General features: G+C 54.2%; 12 protein-coding genes across 12 annotated transcripts; 4 read left to right on the forward strand and 8 right to left on the reverse strand.

The window, feature by feature from the left end:
- Window positions 1–289: 289 nt before the first annotated feature.
- On the reverse strand, window positions 290–2918 carry CLAFUR5_12723 (Conserved oligomeric Golgi complex subunit 3; the record flags this gene model as incomplete). The annotated part of the gene is made up of 2 exons (XM_047911871.1): window positions 290–2770; window positions 2823–2918. The coding sequence occupies 2 exons, from the start codon at window positions 2916–2918 to the stop codon at window positions 290–292; spliced, it is 2577 nt and encodes an 858-aa protein (XP_047768318.1).
- Window positions 2919–4201: 1283 nt separating this feature from the next.
- CLAFUR5_12724 (uncharacterized protein) lies at window positions 4202–5615 on the forward strand (the record flags this gene model as incomplete). The annotated part of the gene is made up of 3 exons (XM_047911872.1): window positions 4202–4516; window positions 4566–4722; window positions 4780–5615. 3 exons carry the CDS (start codon window positions 4202–4204, stop codon window positions 5613–5615), a joined length of 1308 nt encoding a protein of 435 aa, XP_047768319.1.
- A 4154-nt stretch (window positions 5616–9769) lies between these two features.
- On the reverse strand, window positions 9770–11961 carry CLAFUR5_12725 (Nucleoporin AMO1; the record flags this gene model as incomplete). The annotated part of the gene is made up of 5 exons (XM_047911873.1): window positions 9770–11188; window positions 11242–11452; window positions 11509–11524; window positions 11722–11865; window positions 11916–11961. The coding sequence occupies 5 exons, from the start codon at window positions 11959–11961 to the stop codon at window positions 9770–9772; spliced, it is 1836 nt and encodes a 611-aa protein (XP_047768320.1).
- A 661-nt stretch (window positions 11962–12622) lies between these two features.
- CLAFUR5_12726 (uncharacterized protein) lies at window positions 12623–13011 on the forward strand (the record flags this gene model as incomplete). Its single annotated transcript, XM_047911874.1, has 2 exons — window positions 12623–12742; window positions 12946–13011. The coding sequence occupies 2 exons, from the start codon at window positions 12623–12625 to the stop codon at window positions 13009–13011; spliced, it is 186 nt and encodes a 61-aa protein (XP_047768321.1).
- Window positions 13012–13029: 18 nt separating this feature from the next.
- On the forward strand, window positions 13030–15289 carry CLAFUR5_12727 (N-acetylglucosaminyl-phosphatidylinositol biosynthetic protein gpi1; the record flags this gene model as incomplete). Its single annotated transcript, XM_047911875.1, has 3 exons — window positions 13030–13167; window positions 13217–14908; window positions 14960–15289. 3 exons carry the CDS (start codon window positions 13030–13032, stop codon window positions 15287–15289), a joined length of 2160 nt encoding a protein of 719 aa, XP_047768322.1.
- Window positions 15290–15422: 133 nt separating this feature from the next.
- CLAFUR5_12728 (uncharacterized protein) lies at window positions 15423–15914 on the reverse strand (the record flags this gene model as incomplete). The annotated part of the gene is made up of 1 exon (XM_047911876.1): window positions 15423–15914. The coding sequence occupies one exon, from the start codon at window positions 15912–15914 to the stop codon at window positions 15423–15425; it is 492 nt and encodes a 163-aa protein (XP_047768313.1).
- A 399-nt stretch (window positions 15915–16313) lies between these two features.
- On the reverse strand, window positions 16314–16794 carry CLAFUR5_12729 (uncharacterized protein; the record flags this gene model as incomplete). Its single annotated transcript, XM_047911877.1, has 2 exons — window positions 16314–16727; window positions 16777–16794. The coding sequence occupies 2 exons, from the start codon at window positions 16792–16794 to the stop codon at window positions 16314–16316; spliced, it is 432 nt and encodes a 143-aa protein (XP_047768314.1).
- Window positions 16795–17111: 317 nt separating this feature from the next.
- CLAFUR5_12730 (uncharacterized protein) lies at window positions 17112–17613 on the reverse strand (the record flags this gene model as incomplete). Its single annotated transcript, XM_047911878.1, has 2 exons — window positions 17112–17507; window positions 17557–17613. 2 exons carry the CDS (start codon window positions 17611–17613, stop codon window positions 17112–17114), a joined length of 453 nt encoding a protein of 150 aa, XP_047767927.1.
- A 229-nt stretch (window positions 17614–17842) lies between these two features.
- Window positions 17843–18343, reverse strand: CLAFUR5_12731 (uncharacterized protein; the record flags this gene model as incomplete). Its single annotated transcript, XM_047911879.1, has 1 exon — window positions 17843–18343. The coding sequence occupies one exon, from the start codon at window positions 18341–18343 to the stop codon at window positions 17843–17845; it is 501 nt and encodes a 166-aa protein (XP_047767926.1).
- Window positions 18344–18531: 188 nt separating this feature from the next.
- Window positions 18532–18981, reverse strand: CLAFUR5_12732 (uncharacterized protein; the record flags this gene model as incomplete). Its single annotated transcript, XM_047911880.1, has 1 exon — window positions 18532–18981. The coding sequence occupies one exon, from the start codon at window positions 18979–18981 to the stop codon at window positions 18532–18534; it is 450 nt and encodes a 149-aa protein (XP_047767925.1).
- Window positions 18982–19542: 561 nt separating this feature from the next.
- CLAFUR5_12733 (NADH-dependent flavin oxidoreductase iliE) lies at window positions 19543–20526 on the reverse strand (the record flags this gene model as incomplete). The annotated part of the gene is made up of 1 exon (XM_047911881.1): window positions 19543–20526. The coding sequence occupies one exon, from the start codon at window positions 20524–20526 to the stop codon at window positions 19543–19545; it is 984 nt and encodes a 327-aa protein (XP_047767924.1).
- A 362-nt stretch (window positions 20527–20888) lies between these two features.
- CLAFUR5_12734 (uncharacterized protein) lies at window positions 20889–22053 on the forward strand (the record flags this gene model as incomplete). The annotated part of the gene is made up of 2 exons (XM_047911882.1): window positions 20889–21646; window positions 21693–22053. 2 exons carry the CDS (start codon window positions 20889–20891, stop codon window positions 22051–22053), a joined length of 1119 nt encoding a protein of 372 aa, XP_047767923.1.
- Between the last annotated feature and the right edge of the window lie 630 nt (window positions 22054–22683).

A 22683-nucleotide genomic window follows, 5' to 3' on the forward strand; every position in this document is an offset into this window, starting at 1 on the left:
ATAACCTTGCGGGTCACGTACGTGCTATGTTTCACAGTACGCACTCAATTCGATAGCACATCCCGGGTGTGGCATGGCTCCAGCCTCGCTCTGTTCAGCTGTCTCGGAAGCTCTTCGGAACACGAGGCTTGACCAGCGTAGCGTTTCGTAGTGCTACTGTATTCGTTGTTTCGCTTCGCGAATTGGAGCCTCGATCGAGGTCGGAAGGAGGAGGAGTAGCCACAAGTCATTGACAGCATTGACATCAATTGCCTCATTCGCTTTCGCTCCGTAGCGGGTGGGTCCCTCGTCAATCACTGATATCGCCACTTCCACCGCTGTCATTCCCATCATCACCAACAACTTGCCCAACCTGAAACAAATGCTCCATAGCATCATTGAATAGGTCAGGGCCCCAGACCTCATCCTCTCTTGCCTTGCCCTTCTTGCTGATCTTCTTACCTTTCCCCTCGCTATAGGTGTCGAAGAAGTCCTCGTAAGTCGTGATGACTTGATCCCGCACAGCGGCAACAAGCGTCTCTCTTGTCCTCGCATCGTCCACAAACTCGTCGAGCTTCGCCCTTAGGGCAGGAACGTCTTTCTCCGCCAGGCCACGAACAGTACGCACTGCCTTGAGTGGGTCAAAATCGTCCTTCTGTTGAGCGACGGTTGTAGTCTCTACAGGTGCTGTGATATGCGAGGCGTAGCCGTTGACAAAGTCGTTGATTACTGTTCTCAGCCTGCCGTCCAGCTCAGCCTTTGCATCAAGCATGTTCTCCACGACTTTCGGAAGCAGGCCGCCGCCAACGGCACCGCCGACCAGCCGTACCCAAGATGCAGGATTCCATAGACTGCCTCTTTCCCGGAGCTCGTAGAAAGTGTTGGTCACAGACGAGAAGTCGAACTCAACTTCGGGCGGGCTGAACTCGATGTCAAAAGCGACGATCTGCTGTTTCAGGTGTAAGAAGTGGATAATGAGGAAGAGCTGTCCATCTTGAGGCGACTTTTTGCTTCCAACTTGATGGCTGGCGTAGACCAAGGAAGTGATAGTTGAATGGACAATGTGATGTGCCAAGTCGTCAAAGACGGTACTGTTCACCAGACGGTAGATCCGGCGCAGCAGCCATATGGCTTTGCGGAGGGTCGGGTACCAATGTCTGCTGACAGTCGTCGGCTGTTCCGAAGCAAAGCGCTTGCTCAACATACTTTCACCGTCTTCGTCGTCGTTGTCGACTGCGGTTGGCGTTTTCGGCACCCGGATGTCAGGCTTGGACTGATTGCGCTTGCCAGACATTACTGGTCCCTTCTTGTGTCCGTTGGTCCCAGTCATTGCTTTTCGTGGCGAGATCTCGAGATCTTCAGGTTTGGGCTTGTAGTTCTCTATACCGTCTCGCAACACGTTCATGGCCAGAAAGACAAGCCGTGTCTGCGCGTCTTCGAGGGCAGGTTGTATCAGGCTTGCAAAGTCAAGCTTCCTACCAATAGGTCTGCCATGAACCGAGGGGCTTACCACAGCATTGTCAAGATCGTCCTCGTCGTCAGACTCTGTTTCCGTGTAACGACCCTGTATCATGGCACATAGATCACACAGCATCTCCATCTTGGTCTCATGTATCGTCTTTGGTCGAAGGTAGTCATACATGGGTTCCATCAAGCTCTCCAAGAACTCGTACAAGGCGCCGTCAGTCTCGAACCATTCGAACCACAAGTCGTACTCGTCCAGGCAGATGCCGCGTATGAAGCTGACAGCCGTCTTCGCGAACGACATGACATCCGTATGCTGCGGACTGGCTGCGAGCTCGGCCATCTTCTTAGCAACGAGTGGTAGGATCAGACGGCCACGCGTGGCAGCATACGACTGGTACAGCTCACGAAGCAGACCGAGATATTCCGGCTCGCGACCAGCATCCACATCGTCTGGAGTGAGCACGGCGCGTTTCTGGATCTCAAGTCCGAGAGCCTTGAGTTCAGGAGCTGGAACTCTGAACTTGGCGTACAACAGCGCAGAGTGCGTAGTGTCTTTGAGCTGACCACTTTGGACCCTCTTGCTGATATCGGCAGCAATCTCTCCGAGAGACTTGGTAAAGTGATGTCTTATCAGAGTCAGGCCTCGTGTAAGCAGAAGACGATATCGACTGCGGTACGTCGCTGACTCCTTGTGCTTTGGATGTGACTCCATGTACGCAAGACAGTTGTCGAGGTTCGATAGCATCTCGGGAAAGTCCTTGCCTTTTACGAGATTCGCTGCGCCCGGCGCATTGAGCCGCCTGGTCATGGGGTCCAGATATGCATAGTACTGTGCATTCTCGTCCAGAGCGTCTGCGAGCGCAGTGAGACGTCGTTGTTCGCCGATGAGTGATTCGCACTGCTGGCGAAATGCTTCCGTCTGAGCTTCCACCGCTTTGAAGGAGTTCGAGAGGGTCGAGAGCACAGACAGCGACTCTGCTGTGGACGCAAGTAGGTTCCCGAGATGTGTGTCTGACAGCTCCAGCTGTTCTTGGTATGAATGATAGCCCCAATGGCTGTTGTCCAGCAAGCTCTCTTCCAGCTGTCCGAACTCTGCCTCGAAGTCCAACTCTGATCGACTTGCTCCCGTCTCCTGCTGCCCAGAGAGGCTCTGCTTCCTCCGATAGAGTGGCTCGTTCTCGGCGTACGCATGCACGGCATGGTAGAAGTCGCTGTAGCTCTGCGCTCGTCGTGCTAGGGACGCCTTGGGAGGCCCGATCCACGGGCTGTCGTCTTCAGTAACTTCCTGAATAGGCTCTATCGCCCCATCAGCTTTCTCTTCGGCCTAGTCACTATCAGAACAGTATGGCCAGTGGGTCGCGCGGGCGGTGGCTTACAGGTTGCTGCAACAGGGAAGCCCGTCGTTTATGCTGAGGCTTCTCTTTTGCGACCGCCGGCGCCGATGTGAGGGTGTGGAACCACGCATCGTCCATGGTGCAGAGGCACAACGGCTATGGGCAGTCGTGAGCCACGCAGTGACGGCAACGCGATCCAGCTCTCTACCCTCGTACGTGCACTGCTTCCGAAAGTCGCGATCTCAGGTCACAGCATGAAGCACGTGATGTGTAGCAGAGGATGGGATGGTTCCTGGGTGCGAAGGCAATCTGTACTTCGCGATGAGGTGCCACCGTACTACAATGGCCAGCACATCATCGCCGTGTATAAGACGTGCCATATGCCTCGACGTGAGACGTGAGACGTGAGACGTTACGGCTTGTTGCGGCCAAACTCAGATGTCTTCTTCTGAGCCACTGTTACTACCACCACCACTTCTGCCGGCTGCCACTTCTGTCCCTGCTCACTGCTCAGGCACAGGATGGCTCCCGACGCACCAACGAACTCTATACGCATATCTTGACCTCACCTTTCTTCTTTCACATCGACTGGTCAATTGGCATCATCAGAACGGCTCCCGCCATCATACCTCCACAATGTCACACGAGTCACGACATCGTTCAGCCACCCGAGAGCGCCTCTGAGCTCTGCACGTCGCATTGCTGCGCGCTCCCGCCCGAGGATGCACCATACATGGCCACGGCTCGCCCCTTCGCGCTCTGATGCGGTTTGATGGCATCAGACTGTCCGGTTATGGTGCTCGACTCCATGCAGAACGATCTAAGCGCATCGGACCCTCCATCCGGCGTCAAACTGGCCTCAGCCGAGCACTCCCGTGCCAAGTGATCCCGAGATCTCGGTTTGTGCAGGTCGTGCTCCGTCTGCCAATGTCCAAGTGGCCGAAGAATCCACAGCGTTGACATCACCCCGGTCCATACACTGGCTGGAACCTGTTATCACGCGCTTGCCACGCGAGCTACGCCTACCAAGACGACATGGTCACACGGCGTGCACTCTTCGTGGACGTGGCGCGCATAAGCTGCTGACCCTCGTCGGGAAGGACCATCGACCAGACCAGGGTGTACCTTCTTCACACATACGTCTGGACATGCCTCGCGTGGCGCAGTGTGTCCGTGTCTGTGCAGTCACCCATCACAGCCCCGGTGCGCATCGACGGGCATCCTAGCTACATTCAGTAGACTCTTGAGCCTATGGTAACGCCCAATCGGTCGTGTGTGGAAGTACATTCCACCTGTACCAGGGATTTAACAACGGCCTGGCTGGGTCACAAACCCATCAGTCCACAAATCGGAGCTCTCGTGTTCACTCTACATAGCCTGGACCCAATCTCTGGAACGCTGTGGAGGAGGGCCGGTTGACCATGTCGATGCACGGGCTCTTCATGAGCTGGCTTGCGATCTGTCGTATCGTGTGCCAGCTGTGCGATGCGTTTATAAACACGCCGTTGCTTCTCCTCTCTGACAGCTCTCACGCTTCCTCGCGAGGTCTGACTGCACTGATCACTTCCTTCTTTCTCGAGGTCTTACCGCCGAGCCCCTCGTTTATACGTCCCACGCCACACAGTCACCTGCACACATGCTGGTGCGGACTCTTTGACAATCACATCTGGAGGCTTTGTGGATTTAGCATGTCATCCTCTCGCGGTAATGGGCCATTTTTTGTTCACATTGAAAATGTACGAACCGTTGGACACACACAGAAATCACCCACTAACCAGTCGCAAGCTCCCAGACAGATACACATGGCAGGATCTGAAGGACATGATCAGAAGGCGCGCTGCCCATGGCGTCTGGACAGACATGGCTGTGTTGCCGAACGGTCAACCGGGTGGGAAGGGATACGCCCGTATCCAAAGATCAAATGAGGCATCCGACCTCTACAGTGCGCAATGTCGATCGTGCACAGTTCGAAGGTCGTTCATGCTGACAAGTGTTGTAGAGTATCTGACCCAGAATATCATCGAAGGCCGAAGACTTCGAGTGCACCTATGGGATACCAGTGAAATACCAGCCAACTTCATTACATGCAACTGCAACAACACCCAAATCCATCCATCCGGCCAACAAATCGCTCAATGGGTCGCCCAACCCGGTTGGCAAACATTCTCCGCCACATCACCCATCTCTATGGCACAGCCCGCGCTATACCCTCCACCGAGCACGATGCCCACAATGATGCCTCCGTCAGTGCAGCAGCCGCCCATGCAATGGAGCGCAGATCAGCTCACTTTGGCAATGTCTAGGGTGGGCCTGGATCCACGAAACCCTGCCGACGTTCATCAGTATACCAGGCAGGTATGGTCGGTCCGTCAGGCGCCGCAACAACAGTACCAGGCACAAGGAGGCGCTCAGCAGTATCCGCGGTACATGGCGAATTCAACAGGTCTACCAACAAACACCAGCCAAGGAGTGATCAGGACTGAGGCACGTGGCATCTTCATCAGCGGATTGAATTTCAAGGCCTGCACTCGTGATATTGAGCTCCACTTCGGGGAAGCTGGGGAAGTGGTCAAAGTGGACCTCCAGAAAGATCCACAAGGCAAATCGAAGGGCAACGCCACCATACAGTATGCTTCGGCAGAGGCTGCACAGAGGGCGATCGAGATGTTTCACGGCGAAAGATTCCAAAACATGAGGATGAACGTCCGGAGAGACAAAGAAGCAACGGCGATCAACGCCCCGCAGCCTACAGGCACAGTCCAATCAGCAGCTCGCAGGACAGAGCAGCCAACCATTGTGAATGGTAGCCAGGTGCGTCAAGCGATGCGAGCATGACAATGATCCGTTGTGCAAATACTGAGAGACACAGCTGCCAAATACTGCTGTATCTTTGCCCGCACAGCAGGTTCGCAAAGACAGCGTCATCTCGTACTGTCCTTGATGTTCTAGCGACTTTCACGACCCACCTCCGACGACGAAGCTCAAACCCTGGAGAGAGGCTCAGTTTGCATTCAGCCACTATCACCTGCATCACAAGGCGTTGGATTCCTGGGGTACACAAAGCACATACATGGGTAGGTAAGGTGAACTGCGCGAGCATTCAGGCCTGCTTTTCTGACATTCAGTACATGCGCACAGAAAAGTATGGAGGAGTATCGGTGTACACAGCATCTACGTAATACCTTTGTCGAAAGCTTGCAATGTAGCTCTCCGCTGTCCATCGACAGGTCCTCATCTCTGTGTCGCCTCAGGTCCTTCACACGCTGTGGAACCGGATCCCAGGTCAGACCACTGCTCAACCTGCAAGCCCCGCCTTCACGATGAGCGCTTTGCGAGAAATGCTGAACAGAAACACTACTCGCTGGTCACCCGCACTGCAGTCTGCGGGCATGCAAGGTCAACGTTGCCTTGACGCGCGCAAGCAAGCTATGCCTCAACGCATCATTGCGGCGCTGATGCCCGAAACCGTCTACCATCTGTTCAGCGCACCCTTTTGAAACCCGACAGCCTGGCTCCCGGACCGCGCCGTTGGATCTAGCGGCTCCGACAACTCGCCAAGCTGCATTGACCGCGCAGTGATTCGGAATAACTTCTCGACCTGTGTTAGAGGCGGCAAATTGAAGCATGATGGTGGAGCACACGCGGTTGAGCAGTACCATCATCCCATGAGCGGCGATTGAGGGGGAGGGTCGATTGGACACCATTTATTCACGCAGCAGCATCATGCAATCAATACTGATCCGAAGTGTGGCAGCCAACGAGCACGAACTTACCGCGCCAGGCGCGCTTCAGGAAGAATTGTCCATGGATGTGAGAAGCTGCCGGACTACAACCCAGCTTGCGCCATGAAGCGCCTGCAGACGACGCACATGCGCGGGGTACCACAGCAGCTCTCAAGACGATTCGGATAGCTGCCTAGGGTTCTCGGCCTTCAGAAGCGGCAGTAGCTACCCGTACGTCGTACGTGGTTGCTGCTCTTGATCCAGATGACGGGAAAACGAGACTTGAAAGATGCGCCTGCGACGAATACCACAATTCGGCAGATCCTTCCTCGCACAGGAAATCCGCCCTTAGCGCGACAAGACCTCATCGCCAGTGTCGTTGTTTTTGTCTTAACCGAGATTGAAATCCTCCAGCTTGATGGTACCGACGAAAAGAGAATGCATGGAGCTGTGGTCGCTTGCGCGCTGGCATTCTTCCAACGCTGGTCGACATTGTCTGGGGTGCGATGCAATTGCTCGAAGCGTCAACACAGCGCAGATACGGCCCTTCTCGCGATGCTGCTGACTTCACGGGAGCTGCCGTGCAGTATGCAGCAACGGTGATGCATAACGCCAATGGCTCTGCATGCGGAACCACGGATCAGGTCGCTAGATCTTAGCGCTGCGGCGGGCAACACGACCAGGATTGGGATTTGAGCCGGAAATCCAGTCCCCAGCGGCCGCGATGCTGCGTAACAATGGGCGTTGTTGCACGACCCACTTGAACATTCACAGACTCACAGCGACCTGCCTTTTTGGGCGTCGCCCAGCGTGCCCCAAGAAAGGCTTTCGCGCTAGTGTGCTGCATATTCCAAGACCAGCAGACAGAAGCATGAACGGCATGACTTGTGAACCTGTTTTCAGCAGACTTGCCGTCACTTATCGTCAGTCTTGACGGCGTGCCGGGATAACTTGCCCAACATGGCAGAAGCGCGTTTTGGCGGTGCGAATAGCGGACGATGAGACCAGGTCCATGCATCGAGACTCGGTACATTTGCCTTCTGGCTTCCTGCATGAATACTACAGACGTGTAGTTTCACAGCACGCACGGGCCAAAAGCATCTAGGCATGGCTGCTCCGGACTTGAAGCTTTGACTTCTCCGCCGACTTTCATATGCTTATTGGCGGCCTTCGATATCATTGTGCGTTCAGCTATGAGAGTCCGTGTCTTCTCGGTATACTTCTGGACTCCCACTCCAGTTTCTCAAGAACGCCAGACTGTTCCTCGACCCTCGTTGCCCAAACATGACCCTACAGCTACCACGGCGCACGAGCAGCAAGCGCTTCATGCTGTGACCCAAGCCACGAGCATGGGCATGACGTTTCGTCTCTAAGTTTGTCACTGAGACAAGAGAGGTGGTGACGACAATTGAATATGGCCACGCGTCAACACGATCATCGTCGGATACGACAACAGTTCAGGCATGGCCACCCCGAAAAGAGCTGTCAGAAGTCGCCAGGTATCACATTGCCGACATCGAACACAGCATCTCGCCATGCACCGCTCATCGCCATGGCCAACAACCATCGCTAAGATACAAGTAATCACACAACCACGCCATATGAGTTCACGGCATACAAGGTGAGTACAACGGTTTGAGAATACATGCAGGGACCCATACCCGAGTGCTGTCGTGTCCACAACGATCTGGAGAGATTGCTGGCGCTTAGCACGATCTTTCAGTTGATCCTCGATGATCAGTAAACAGAGAGCAGTGTTTGAGACTTGACTCCTTATCGAACGCCACTCGCCTCATACAGCATTCTAGACTGATGTCACGACCACAATTTCTGCTCCTTCGTGAATGTCCACAGGTAAGACAACACAATACAGGATACTCCGCCAGCCATACAAGACACATTTATGTCCATCGTGCACCAGTTCCCACACCACTCAAAGTCCATGGGGGAAAAAAGCTCAGACGACGCGGCCGCAACATGAATCTCGAGCCATATTCGGACCTTGCTCCAGAACGCCATAAGCAGCCATCACTTCCACAACATCCGTTGAAGCAACATGCAGGACTAGATCCGGGCCGAAAGTGCAGCTCATGCGGACGGTTCTAAGACATATGCTAGCGCAGGAAGACGTGTCGCGACAATAATGATGCACTGAAGATGGAACCTCACACTTACTCCAAGCCCAGGAGCGGCTGATCCTAGGACAACCGGCAAGTAGCAAAAATGCCGCAGATTGATAATCGACGATCGGAGTACTTCGTTCGAGAAGTACCTCCATGCATCGGATATGGGGCTAGCTTTACAAGCCACTGTCAATGAGTTACTGCAGGCACTGACGAGGCGCCACTAGATGGAAAGACTGTGGTATAGCCACGACGGAGTAAGCAGACCGGTCTGATGGCGCTTTGTACCCAACGACCGCTCTCTTCCAGTAAGCCTTACGACCCTTGCCAAATCGAACCAACAAAGGGTACAATGATACAGGTACGTCTTTCGGCCCCAAGGAGCTTGTCTCTGGTGCTCACTGCTCACGACATGCAGAGTGAGTATCTCCAAGTAGCCATCGGTACTTCCACAACATGTCCATCCATCCGGCAAGCGAGGTCCCAACAACGCAGAGGTGATCCTCACTACCGTTGGTGGGAAGATATACGTAACACCCTTCCTTCTTATTCGCGTCGCCAAGCTGTCCCGACATTTCGCGTTATCTCAGGGTGTGGCTAAGATTCAGAGCAGAACTTTGGTGTTTACACAACATGTCCAGCGAGCGAGTTCGAGTTAATAAGTACCTCCTCTACCCCCTCTACCTCCTCTACCTCCTTGCCAAGCTATCCCGACATCACAACGTTCTCGTGCAGGCGGCGCACGGGCAGCAGTCAGTCGCCGCGACAGGTCTGCCTCATTCGTGGGACCTGCTGCGGTGGTGGCTGTTTTGTAGTCTTGTAGAGGCCTGGCGGAGTAAGCACCGAGTACGCATGTTCGTCTTGGAGGCATTTATACTGATGGTGGCATGCTGTGGTAACGCTTCTCGTCAGACTCGATGTACAGGAGTGGTGAGATCGTTGTCATCCAAGCCTGTACTGTCTCGTGGTCGTTACTCAGGGTGAAGAGATATTGTTCTTGACGGAGTTGTGGTAGTGGTGTACGCATCTCCTACAAGACTTCTGTAGATCACCGAAGCTACGAGCTACCCCCAGGTTGCCTCCTGCCTATCCCATGAGCCGTGGACCCTGTCTTGACAACCCGTTCAGCCTACAGTCTATCTACTTAGAAGTCCCAGCCAACCCACTCCCTCTTCGGCGGAATCTCAGGCACGACCCCATCCTTGAACGCCCCATTCGTTGTGACAAAATCGTACAACTCCTTCAGTTGCCTGCCTAAGTCACTATCCAGTATCTCTTTTGGCGGCTCGGCGTCTGGGACTTCCTTGCCGTAACGCGCATGCGGGAACCAGATCCGCTCTTTCTTGTGATGATTAGGATCGATCTGTGTTGGCGCGTGCTTCATATAGTAGCCGATCTTGGGGTCCTGCTCGTCTGGAATGACTTGCATTCCATGCCAGTGCGAAGGAAGTGGTAACTCGGGTTGAGCAGTGTTTGGCGCGGCTGCTGGCTGGGTGGTGCTGCCGAAACCCCCAGTTGGTGCTGCTGGTTGTACAGGTGCGCCGAAGCCTGATGTGACAGGCTGTGCAGGGGCGCCGAATCCTGTGTTGGCGGCGCCAGGTTGCGATGGGGCGCCGAATCCTGATGCAGCGGGTTGTGTAGGAGCACCGAAAGCTGGTGCGGCGGTCTGGGAGGGAGCGCCAAAGCCTCCTGTTGTGGCTGGCTGGGAGGCAGCGCCAAAGCCTGAAGTTGGCTGGGAAGGAGCGCCGAAGCCCGCGGGGACGCTGCGCTGTCCAAAACCTGTCCCAAATGTTCCCGATGATGAGCCAAGACCAGACTGGCCAAAAGCAGGCTTCTGTCCGAATGGTGAAGGGTTTGCAGCAGCGCCGATGAAGCCGGTAGAAGGCTGTTGGCTTGCTGCTGCGAAAGGTGACGGTCTGCTCGCCGCACCAAATGCCGAAGGCTGACCGAATGCTGTACTGCTGGACTGCGCAGGCTGTGGACTGCCGAATGGCGAGGGCTTCTTGGTAGCAGCACCAAATGCTGTCGAGCTTCCAAACGCCGGCGCTGCCTGTGCTGTCTGTGCTGGTGCAGCGAACGGTGACTGCTTGGCCGCTGCACCGAAGCCAGATTGACCAAAGCCAGGCTGTGCCGGTGCACCGAATGCACTAGGTCTTTGGCCCATGTTCGATGTTTGCCCAAAACCACCGCCTCCGCCAAGAGCTGACGGTTGACCAAAGCCACCGGCACTGGCAGTACTACTAGCGCCGAGTTGCGAAGTCTGACCAAACCCAGATCTCGATGGCTGACCGAAGGCATTCCCACCACCTAAGGATGAGGTTTGGCCAAAACCGCCACTAGTAGCAGGTGCTGAAGGTGCACCGAAGGCGGATGTCTGTGCGGCTGGCTGTCCGAAGCCGCCAGTTGGCTTGTTCCAAGGTTGCGTGGGCTTAGTCTCGAGGTCAAGCCGGTTGGGATGCTCGTACTGCCCGTCGACAACGTACTTCTTCGCGCCTTCGACGTCGTTCAAGATTGCTTGAACCTTTTGCTCGACCTGGTTCAGCAGGTCGCGTTCATGATTCGCCTAAATGTTCGCGTCAGCCATGGTCCGCGACAAAGTATCGGGGATGCACATACGTATTCTTGTTCGCGACCCGCAGCTTTTGCGATGTAGTACTTCACGCGCATTTCTTCCGGGCTTTGCTCGAGGTCACCTTCTATCAGCTGCCGGGGTGGCTTGTTGCCGGGCGCGTAACAAGAGAGCGGCCATATTGGTCGATCTCCAGGAGGGTCGCCGCCAGATATGCTGCTAAGATCCTGCTTGATGTTCGCGTTGGTGACGTTGAAGCTGTAAGTGCTGTTAGTCCGATGCACTCAGATAGCTCATGCTGTTGACAAGCTTACGGCTCAGATTGTGTTGCTGTGCGACTGTTAGCTGTGACTCCTCGAGATCTGTATGCCATGATGTGCGATTGTTGTTGTAGTGGTGAAGTGGAAGTGGCAAGTCGACGGTTGATCTGCACGTAGATGGACGCGAGCACGGCGAGAAGGGCAGCTGCCCCACGCGCTACAACGGCTTCACATGCAACACTGCCATAACACAGCGCATTCACTCACCTCCACCGCCTACTGCACCAGATCTGCCACGCTGCTGATTCTGCCCTTGGCCTTGCACCGAGAGAGGGGCGAATCTATTCGTGTTGGAGTTCGAATTCGAATTGAAGCCTCTTGAACTGCCTGGGTGTTCAAACTTGCAACCATCTACACAGTCTCAGCAATCTGTCGCCTTCGTACATGCACATTCCTCATACCTCCGAACCTGCAGTTGCCCTGCTGGAAGAACTTGCAGACCACCATGTTTGCGCACGAAGGCGCTGTCTTCAGGTCTCGGATCCGAGCGTCACCACCATGCGCACTCTACTATACTCGTTGATTGGCAGTGTATAATGTTACTCTCGATCGCCTTTTCGCAAGACAGTCAGATTTGAGGGTATGCAACCTTTCTTTGTCGCGTAAGCCTTTGTTGAAGATGACCGTTTGTCGGCTAGCAGCTCGGGTTACCAGATTAGAAGAACTTCCGCCAGCCGTTTGTGCGATTCCGAGGGCGAAAGGTTTGTAATGAACGGTTGTATCGCAAGTTGATGGAAAGATGTCTGCAAGTCGCGAAGCCAATCTGAGCAACGCGACTGCAGGGGTGGCACGCGCCCCGAAACCTACGCAATGTCTTGGCGTTCACCTTGGAAGTTCGAAGTCCAATCGGCCTCGAGCCATTTGTTGCTCTTTGTCGTCGTTGTCGCCATGCTCGAGAAGAAGGGTCCACGCGCGACACTCCAGCGAACCGGACTGGCAAAGGACACACGATAGCCTGGAATCGATCAGCACCGCCTCTGGACTCCACATTCGACACGCCGCGCGAAGACCAACGTGCAGCACTCTCCGCTAGGACCGCCAACGAGGCCAACGATTCTGGACTGGGACATGCAGCTGACAAGCACACAGCTGGACCATTTTCAACTACATGCACCCGTTCTCCTTCCCTATCGTTGGCATCTTCGTAGCTGGATACATCACCGCCCGCTGGGACCTCATCACCCAGCTGTATGAGCTTGCAGTCTTTGCCTGGGACCACGGAGTCGTGGTAAGGAAGAGCATGACATACAATTGCTGATCGACCGCTGATGCATGGTCTAGACACGCGCTGCGAAAGGCTTCGCCATCCTCTCCCTCTTCTTCGTCCTCATCGTCATACCGATCGAGCGCATCGCCGCACGAGAAGCCGAGCTTGTCAGTCAGCTCGGTCTGTCTACAACACACGACTTCTCGACTGACCTTGTTCATCAGCACCCACGCACACAAGAGACAGGCGTATCCGCACGGGAACAGCTACGGCGCAGAGGATCCTTCTAGTTGTTGCGCAATGGGAGCATGACCTCTCGCAACCATGGGTTGATGCGAGTATTCTGGCCTTCTGATACGCCGCGAGATGATATCCCGGGCGTCTTGGTAGGATGGAGGAACTCAGAATTGGATGTATTGGTGGTGGCCGTTTTACAAGGAGTTGAGGTAAGTGCTTGTGGCATGCGACTGCGACACTGCGCTGAACGATAGCCAGGCCAAGAATGTCGACTATGCCCTGCGCATGCGAACACTGTTCCGAGGCAGTCCTCACTCCGTCGACAAGATCCTCCTTCATTGTGGAGATAAGCCACTGCAAGTACTGGGCACGCTGAACGCTGCACATGTCGTGGACACGGTCGACCCCAAAGCACTATCCCTGCACACGGTATCACGTAGCTACATCCCGAGAGTAGACTGTCCGCGCAGTGCACAGATGACGATCCAGATTGTCAGCTTCGACCGACCAGACCCGAACCGCATGCAGTATCTTTCCTTGACGCCCATATCGCTCGCCCTCGAAGACAAATCAGGAGCATTCGGGAGTGTGCCGCCCTTCGACAGGATAGACCAGGATGAAGAGGGCGAAAGACAACGAAAAGAGAAGCTGGTCAAGAAGCTGAGACTGCACACTGTGATACATCATGCGCGAACAGAGAAAGAGCTGGCACTGAACACCATCATCGTACAAATCAACTGCTCTGCTGAGCTCGATGCACTCATGCAGGAGAACATCGGCATGGTGGGCGTTAGGATCAAGCGCACTATGAGCGTCAGTGAGCGCATGGTAGAGTCTGCTTCAACTCTGTGGGACTTCTCCTTGCTGTGGTCAAAGCAAACCCTGAAGCAGCACGTAGGTCCGTTTGCGTTCCAGACGTTCATACTCTACCTCATGGTTCTGAGGATCGGTGCTGAAGGACTGCTCATGCTCCTCGACTGGAGACCTTTCGGTAATGCGGCTTTGAAGGACATCTCGGCTACAGCACAACAAGTCGACATCCGACTACAGCAGTTCTGCTATTGGCCTGACCAATACATGACTCTACACAAACGCAGAAACGACTGGGAAAGCATCACCAATAGCCACCCAGACTACATACGTTTCTTCAACAGTCTGTGGCTGGTCGCGAACGATGTCATCATCGGCATCGCTCTAGGCTCCTACATCGTCGAGAACGTGGACTTTGTGGCAGCACACATGGACAAGATCATGAACAATTACTCGATCGAAGGCTTGCAGCGTATGCTCACATGGCTGATGGACTACCCGGCTGGACTGAAACTGAACACGGAACTCGCAACATTTCTGGGCGACCTGTTCCTGTGGGTTATTGACTACTGGAACGGCTGCATGACACAGCTACGACCGACATTGCCAGTAATAATCCGCTTGATCGGTCTCTCGAGCTTCGCCGGTGCAAGTCTCCCCATTGCGATGTTCTCGGATCTGCTATCGGTGCTGACGATCCACATCTACTCGTTCTATATCGCCTCGGCGCGCATATACAATTGGCAGCTCACGATCATCATTTCGCTCTTTCACCTCTTCCGAGGCAAGAAGCGCAACGTGTTACGGAACCGCATCGATAGCTGCGACTACGATCTGGACCAACTGCTTCTCGGCACGATCTTATTCACCCTGATTGTCTTCTTGCTGCCAACTGTGGCAGTCTTCTACGCCACCTTCGCCGGCGCTCGAATGGCCATCATCGCTTTGAAGGCGGCACTGGACACCTGGCTGGCATGCCTCAACCACTTTCCCCTCTTCGCGCTCATGCTGCGCATTAAGGACTCCCGGCGTTTACCTGGTGGCATTCGATTTGAGTTACAAGATACCCCTCGCGCGTTGGTTTCATCTTCTTCGGAGCAACAGACGAATACTGCGCCAACTTCTTACGTCAAGCTGAAGGTATGCATCGAAGTTTCTACTCCTGTTGCAGCTGCGCTAACATACTTGTAGTCTATTGCCCTGCCACTATCCCAAACCTTTTCCCAATACAACCAACTCGGCCACCGACTCCGAAAGCACTATCTCTCACCGCGAGTCTTCCTCTGTCTGGTCTCGGGACAGTTCGTGCCACCGATACATCGTAAGAACCTGTACAGTCTACAGTACAGTATGCTGCCGATCCAGCGCATCGGCATTGGCGAGTTGTGGAAGCTGCTGACAGAAGAGCGGAAGCCAAATGGTGTGGTGCACACGAACGGTCATATTATGCCGCCGGTTGGTAACAGGAAGCCTGGCGGCAAGACGAAGGGTACGACGAATGGACACTGGTGGAGTAAGTAGACATGTGTACATGATGTATTGATAATGTGTACAGCGACTCTAACTTTTGGTCACGTTGATCGTTTCCACGGACGAGGGATGAAAGAGCATCTCGGATACAAGTTTGAGACAATCGCTAGCCTTGCGAGGACGTTTAGACGAACCGAATCGCGTACAAAGCACTGTCATCGCCCACCCTCCTGACTTCCTTCAACATCAGATCCACTCTCCACCAATCCGCGAGGAGTGCCCTTTGCTTCCCCTTTTTCGAGGCGTGATACGTCGTGGTGATACCATCGATGAAGCACCGCGTCTCCCGGTCCAGGGCACGTAGCCATGATCCGAGGTCGTAATCAGCTCCCATAGCTATGTGGATCTTCGTGGCGTAGAAGTACGGCAGCAGTTCTTCGCGGAGGATTCGGCATGTGCGTGTTATGGGCGGCTGGTGGTATTCGCTGTTGCGATGTTTGAAGTCACGGGTGGAGAGGTGCTTGGAATTGTCGATGACGAGTCTACCGATTTTGGACCAGAGTTCTGCGGGAAGTGCGAGGATGCTGGTGGGCTTTGAATATCGGTCAGTTGGAGGGTTGTGTAGGGAGGTTGAGGTGTCACTGACTTGCTTGGTTGTAGTGATTGGTTTGTCCATGGTAGTGAGTATATGTCTCTGTTGTGACTTGCAGTGAGTAGGTCAATTGTGCTGTGAGTAGAGCAGGCACTGTTGTGGAAGTGTGGTAAGTCGTCTCATTTCATGAGCACTTTGCTAGCAAACGCCATGTCTTCAATTCTGGAAAGCTCTATTCACATGCGGACTCGCTTGATGCCGATACCCGAACGCACGGCCCAAAGACTACTACTGCTACCGTGATGAAATGGCCCTTCAATCATGATGTGGTGACAACCAATACAGGTTTCCGAGATCCTGCACCCATTCGGCCTCTAGCGAGAACCAGGCCCATTCATGCGCACCGCATACCAGTTTGCTTCCTATGCTCCGCGCAGCGGGACAAGAACCATGTCTCCCTTTTCAGCGGCAGTCTCTCTCCCTTCACCGAAATCGCACCACATACTTCCTCCAAGGCCCCTCAGCTTCCTCGAGCAAAACCAGTGACAAGCTAACTCTCCATGCCTCCTCGAGCTGATACTCAAGAAGTTGCACAGAACGTGGTAAGGCCTCTGTGCAAATGCCGCTGATAGCACGACGCATCTCCGGATCTAATGCTCGCAGCCAATTGCCAAGTTTGACGACACTGTATGTGGGAAACCAGATCACAGTCCTAGTAGAGAAGAAGTAGGGGAGTAGTTCTTCGCGGAGTACTCGGCAAGTGCGGGTGATGGGTGGCTGGAAGTAGCGGGGAGGGTGAGTGAAGAAGTCTCCGGATGTGATGGGCTTGGAGACATCGACTGCGAGCTTGCCGATCTTGGACCAGATCTCGGCGGGGAGGTCGAGGAGAGAGGTAGCCTAGGCAGGGTCAGTAAGCTGTGACGGATGGGGTTACAATGGAGCTTACCACTTTGATATCGTCCATCTTCGCGATCAAACTGGAGTCTGACGTCCTGGCGGCGGATCTGTGTTGTTAGGTTGGTGCAGCTTGATGAACTGTCCAGGAAAGTCAAGGGTTTGGAGCCGCAATCTGTGTCATTCGCGGCAGCGGGACGCTCGTTTGAGGTGCACGGACAGGTCACATGCATATTTGATATGTTTTTGACTCTTACTGCCCGTTCGTTTCAAGACCAGCTTGACTATCGAAGCCGATGTGCATCCAACTAGTATGGGTCGCGGAAGATCTGCACGTCTTGTTTGTCTCCCCTACCTTCCTTCGTCACCAACGTCGCATTTCTGAAATCATCCCCCAAACACCACCTCCATCATGCCAGCGCTATCCTCCTGCCACGACCACACCCGTAAGTACTCCTCAAGCGCCTCACCTTCGAGAGGCTTACCCTCAGCGAAGATACCACGAACCAAGTGCCGCATGTCCGGCTCGAGGGCGTGCAGCCACTTTCCAATCGCGACAATGGCTAGCTTGTCGCATGGTGCCCCACCGACCTCGATCTTCGTGCTGAGGAAGTAAGGAAGAAGCTCTTGCCGCAGAGCCCGAGATGCCTGGATGATGCCAGGCTGGTATGGCCAGCTCTCGCCGCGGATGAAGTAGCTACCGGTCAAGGTGTAGGCGTTGTCGACAGCATATCTGCCAATCTTTGACCAGATTTCTGCTGGGAGGTTGAGGAGCGATTTGCGCTGGTCATGTGTCAGTTGCGTCTGGTGGGTAGAGTCGAAGTTCACCTACTGGTTTGATAGTGCCGGTAGCGCTTCTTTTGAGGTGAGGCGCGTGGTGAGGCGCCATTTCGATGGTGGTGCAAAGTACTCAGTAGGAATGTGGCGGGCGGTGGCGAGGTGTTAGGTGCTTGACGGGGTTGAGACTGGAGCGAGTGTAAGGTGAAGTCATGTAGTCTGTTTGCATTTGTTGTGATGGAGAAAGTGAGGCATCCCCCAGGGTGCTGCATCTGCTGGAAATGGCCGGCCGCACATCCGCTGCCTAGCGCTCCCATTCACCTGCTCTCCACCCCCACTCATCACTCGAACCTCAACTCGTACATCTCCACCGTCGTCCGATTCTTCTCCCTCCAAAACGTGATCTTGAGCTTGGAGTTGACCGCGTAGGACCAAAGATCTATGTCAACGGCACTCAGACGCACACCGCGGACGCGTCGGCGCATGTCTGAGGACATGGCATGTAGCCAGCGTGCGACCGTGGAGAAATCAGCGGGACTCGTCCCGCACATGACGAGGACTCTGGTTCTGTAGAGGTATGGAAGTAGTTCATGTCGGAGGGAACGGCAGGTGCGTATGATCGCAGGCTGATATGACTTTCGTGTTTTCCAGTATTGGATCGTTTCGAGCGATCGCTCTGTGATGAGGGGTGAGTCGTCGATCACCAGCTTGCCTATCTTGGACCATAGTTCTGGTGGAAGGTCAAGGAGGCCGGTGCGCGGTTTGAGATCAGCGACCTGTTCTGGAGGTCGACCTGAACCCTTTACTTTGGCGTTCTCGACTCTGATGGCGTTCGTACTCATGGCCGCTATAAGACTTTGTTGTCGTGTGGTCGCACACTCATTATTTGTGTCAAGCTGATCGCGAAAGAAAGCGCCACGAGGTGAAGTGCAGCCGTTTGAAGCCAACGACCGGCAAGTCCCGATGGCATACAACTAGCTGCCTCACTTGCACACCACATTCGAATCCCAGCGCTCCATAAGATTGCTCCTTACAAGAACTTGACTCGATACACTAAATTCACATCATTTGTCGCGACAGGACAGAGCTCAAGCTCATACTCAACGCTCCACGTTGTGTCCATGTAATCCTTCATTGTTTCAAGATCTTCCTCAGCGTACTTTCCAGATCCGACTTGGACCTTCCAGCCTCCGATAAGTCTCCTCGTGCCCCTTTCGAGTGCTCTCAGAAACCGACCACACTCGGTCCACTTATAACCCCGCTTCCAGCAATCGGTGAACAGCTCGTTCCTCCTGAAGAAATATGGCAGAAGCTTTCCTCGTAAGGTACGGCAGGTTTGGGCGATTGGCGGCTGAGCCAAGCTCTCGCTGAGGCTGTGAAAGGGACTCCACCAATCCTCGATCCAGGCGTCGGTCGAGAGTTTGCCGATGTGAGACCAGAGCTCTGGTGGGAGGTCGAGGAGGCTGCGGCGATCAGACATGGTGATCAGGATCGGATCGGATTGGGTGGTTCCATTGTTGGTGTTTGAAGCTTCAATGTCTTGATTGCTGCTGTGGCTTTTGTATGCGACGCGTTTCACTAGTCAATTGTGTGAGGTGGTGTCGAGCAAGTTCCAAGTGAAATGGCAGGTAGTACGTGGCCGAGCGATGAAGCGGAACCTGGCACGTTGCTTTGGAAGCATGTGTCACTGTCACTGCCACTGGTGATGGCCATGCAATTGTCAAGGTTTCGCAGTGCTAGCACATTCAGACTTTGCCGCCTAGACACATGTGCTGTACCATTATGTACACAGAACGGGCCAGTTTGCTTTGGCGGAGCGTGAATGCGCCTTGCTGCTGTGCAGGACCCTTGGCAAACTCCATACACGTCCGCTGTGCGCTGGGCTAAGTCGCACTCGGAGTCCTGAAGTCGTTTTGCGTCGCGAGTAGGTCGCTTCCTTCGCTATGGAATAGATCTAGGCCAGCTCACGCATTGACTTCGGTCTCGAATCACACTTGTTGAACGGCGTTGAGGGCGAGAAGCTCTTGGGCTAATGAATCCTTCAACCCTGGCCGTTCTGCTCACTGATGCCGTCGCTTCGGCATATCTCTTTATCCTTAAGCACCCGACTGGCTTTCTCCTCTCTCAAGGCTTCGTAATCTCCTGTGCCCATAGTTGCATCTCTGTTCCTCAGGAAGTAATCTATCCGATCTTGCCTGCTGTTCATGCTCGCCTCTTGTCTGACCTTTCTCAGCTCTTTCGCAGCCCGATCATGTACAATATCCCTTTGCTCCACAAAGTAATGTCCCGCTTCCTGAGCTCGGCCGTAGTTCAGCGAGCTACCCATGACGGCCAATGCCACGATCAATGCCAGAAAGTATGAGTTGGCCATGTACACCGGTGCCGGTCTTTCCCTCTTGATGCCTTCTTTGTTCTCCCGCCATCTCTCCCAGTCTTCCCAGGTGGCATTCGCCCAGACTGTGTCGTTTGGATCGTAGCTGTGCGTGAAAGGCTGTGATCCGCCATATGCGGACGGCTGGCCCCAGGAGCTACTCCCAAATTCAGCCTTGCCTTCCCAACCAGCACCAAAGCGGTCGTATGCACTCCGCTTGGCAGGATCTGAGAGGATTGTATGCGCTGCTACAATGAGACGATAGCGCTCCATCTTGATGTTGTCTGCCACACCATGATTGCAGCGACTGTTTAGGTCTGGGTGATACAGCTTGACCAGGCGATTGAATGTGCCTTTGGAGTATGCAGCACTCTGCTTCAATTCGAAGATTTGGTATGGCGTTGGTTGTGAGAGACCTTTCGGTGCTGTAGGCCAGACATGGTCGGGTTCTGATCGTTCCTGCTGGTCTGCCGGGTCCCTAGCATCACCCGCTATCGTTGCATATCCTGACCGGTGTGCATGTTTCTGTCGCGTGCTCGGTCGTGGCCCTGGGCGTGATGACGTCGATGGCTGTGTCGTTGCTGTTGGTATCGTGAAGGAGTGAAAGCTGTTGGCAGCGGCGAGGAAAGAACTAGACTTCTTGAGGATCATCATCGAAGGTATGCGCACACAGACACATCGTCGCAGGTGTAGTACTCAGGTAGAGATATCTGATATCGAGGGGTGAGAAGGAAAGAGCGTGTTTGAGCAATGCGAGATCGGACCCTCGGAAGATCGTTTGCGGGGTGGGCCCGATGGCCGAAAGCTTGTCTCGCGAACTTTCCTCGCGTCAAACAGCAGGCGCGTGGGCGCGTCCTGTCCTCAGCAACGACATCAACAAGGCAAGAATTCTTGAGGTCGAGCGTTATCATGTACAACTTTGTGCAGAAGACTTTTGCCACAAGTGATACTTACAACGATCACTGGCCTCCCTAAGTACTCACATTTCGCTGCTCATCCGGAGCAGGTCGTGCAAGATGCCTTTCGACGGCGAGAGTGGTCAGGTCTACGACGAAAGGATCGTACGCGCACAGCGATCTGGCTGTGCCAAAGGCGAATGTCGATGGATAGGCAGATGCGTTGGTATACCGCCGGTGCTTGAAGAGATGTATCCCAAAACGAGATCTCTCCAGGATATGTTACTGGCCACTATTCTGCGCAATCTGGATCTGCTAGACATCCAGTGCTTAGCAACAGTGCCATCGATCATACTGGAGCAATTATGGACAGCCATCAGGCGTAGCAGATTGGATCACATTCGAATCTGGACCGGATTTGCCACTACCGGGGTGTTCGGTTCGATGGACAGATCGAGGTTACAAAAAGCCGCTTTGTGTCGCTCTCACGGCATGGCAGTCATAATCAAAGAGGTCAACAGCCCTGCGTTACAATGGCTGGTGAATCTCACGCTGCAGACTCTCGAATGCGCGCCTGTGGACCTGCTACACATCAGCACCCTGCACAATCTGCGTAATCTCATCATCCGCGGCGACGCAAAGGCCTCAGTCTGTCTCACCGACAGTGTTATGCGCGAATGGGCATTCGCAGCACGCGATAAGAATGCGCTCAGCAATCTTCAAATGATCTTTGCAGACCACCATCCTGATCTGACCGCTTGGTCTATTCAACACCTTGGCCACTTCAAGCAGCTTGACACTTTCTGTGCTCTGGCTTGCGGTTTTGAGAGGCGAGCGAGTTACAAGGCGAAGGAGCTAGGCTGGGCGTCTGGCAGCAGGTGCGCTACTCAAATGGCTGTCGTGATGACATACTGACTCCTATAGGTTCCTTACATTCGCGAAGAGCCAACTTCGACTGCGTAGCGTAAGCGAGGGTGGAATGTTGGAAGAGCTGCCTTGGCTTCAGACGATTGGCGATTACATTTCACATCGCCGAGGGACTGCGCTCAATCTGACAGACAACGTTCCAAGGATCGAACTCTCGGTTGGTCAAGTGCGAATTGAGGGCTGCCCTCTTCGCTGTACATTCAGTATACTCGATGGCGGACTGCTGTGCTTGGAGCGTGGGCCAGATTTCGAGCGGCCGTGCAACGACGATCAGATTCCATCCACGGCTCCTGTCAGTAAACGTCGCAAGCTCAAGAGTGGCAAGATGGTGAGAATGGACCAACTACTGGACTTATGAAAGATGGCCCCCAAATCTAGGGACATGACACAGTCGTAGTACCACAGCTATCAATACAGCGCCTGATCGGAGTCGGCTCGAGCAATGCTTGCGACAACGGCCTCGAAGGTGACATCCGGCTCTTTGTTGTAGCGGAGTGACACCCTCTTCCCAAGTATCCTGGCAAAGTTCGGCAGCACTGCAAATCAGCCGGTGTCGTTCGCAGCGGTCGCCAAAAGCCTATGTCACTCTGCTGCAGCCAGATGCTGTACAGGCGTGGATTTGATTGGAACAGGACTGACCACAACCGAAGCGGAAGTCCGAGCTGGACACTCCGACAGCTGCTTATCGTCCTTCGCGCCACCTGCACATCATGATGTAAGCTTGGTTTGCTGAAGTCACTCCTGACATTGGCAAGACAGATCATGAGAATGTTGAGTGCCAACGGATCTAACGATACGATCGCGCGAAATTTCAGACGCCAGAAGATTGTCATCGGCACAAAAAGAGTCTAGTAGTATAAGGACGGCGTAAAGCAAACAGCACACGTCATTTGTTGCAAAGGCTCTTCGTTGCACAGTACAAGAGACTCACCGTCACTCATGTCATCGAGAGGTTTGCGGTCCGCGGACGCCCCTCTCGGCGGAGGTC

The sequence above is a fragment of the Fulvia fulva genome, chromosome 11 (assembly GCF_020509005.1).
Source record: "Fulvia fulva chromosome 11, complete sequence".
In the NCBI taxonomy this organism is placed as follows: Eukaryota; Fungi; Ascomycota; class Dothideomycetes; order Mycosphaerellales; family Mycosphaerellaceae; genus Fulvia; species Fulvia fulva.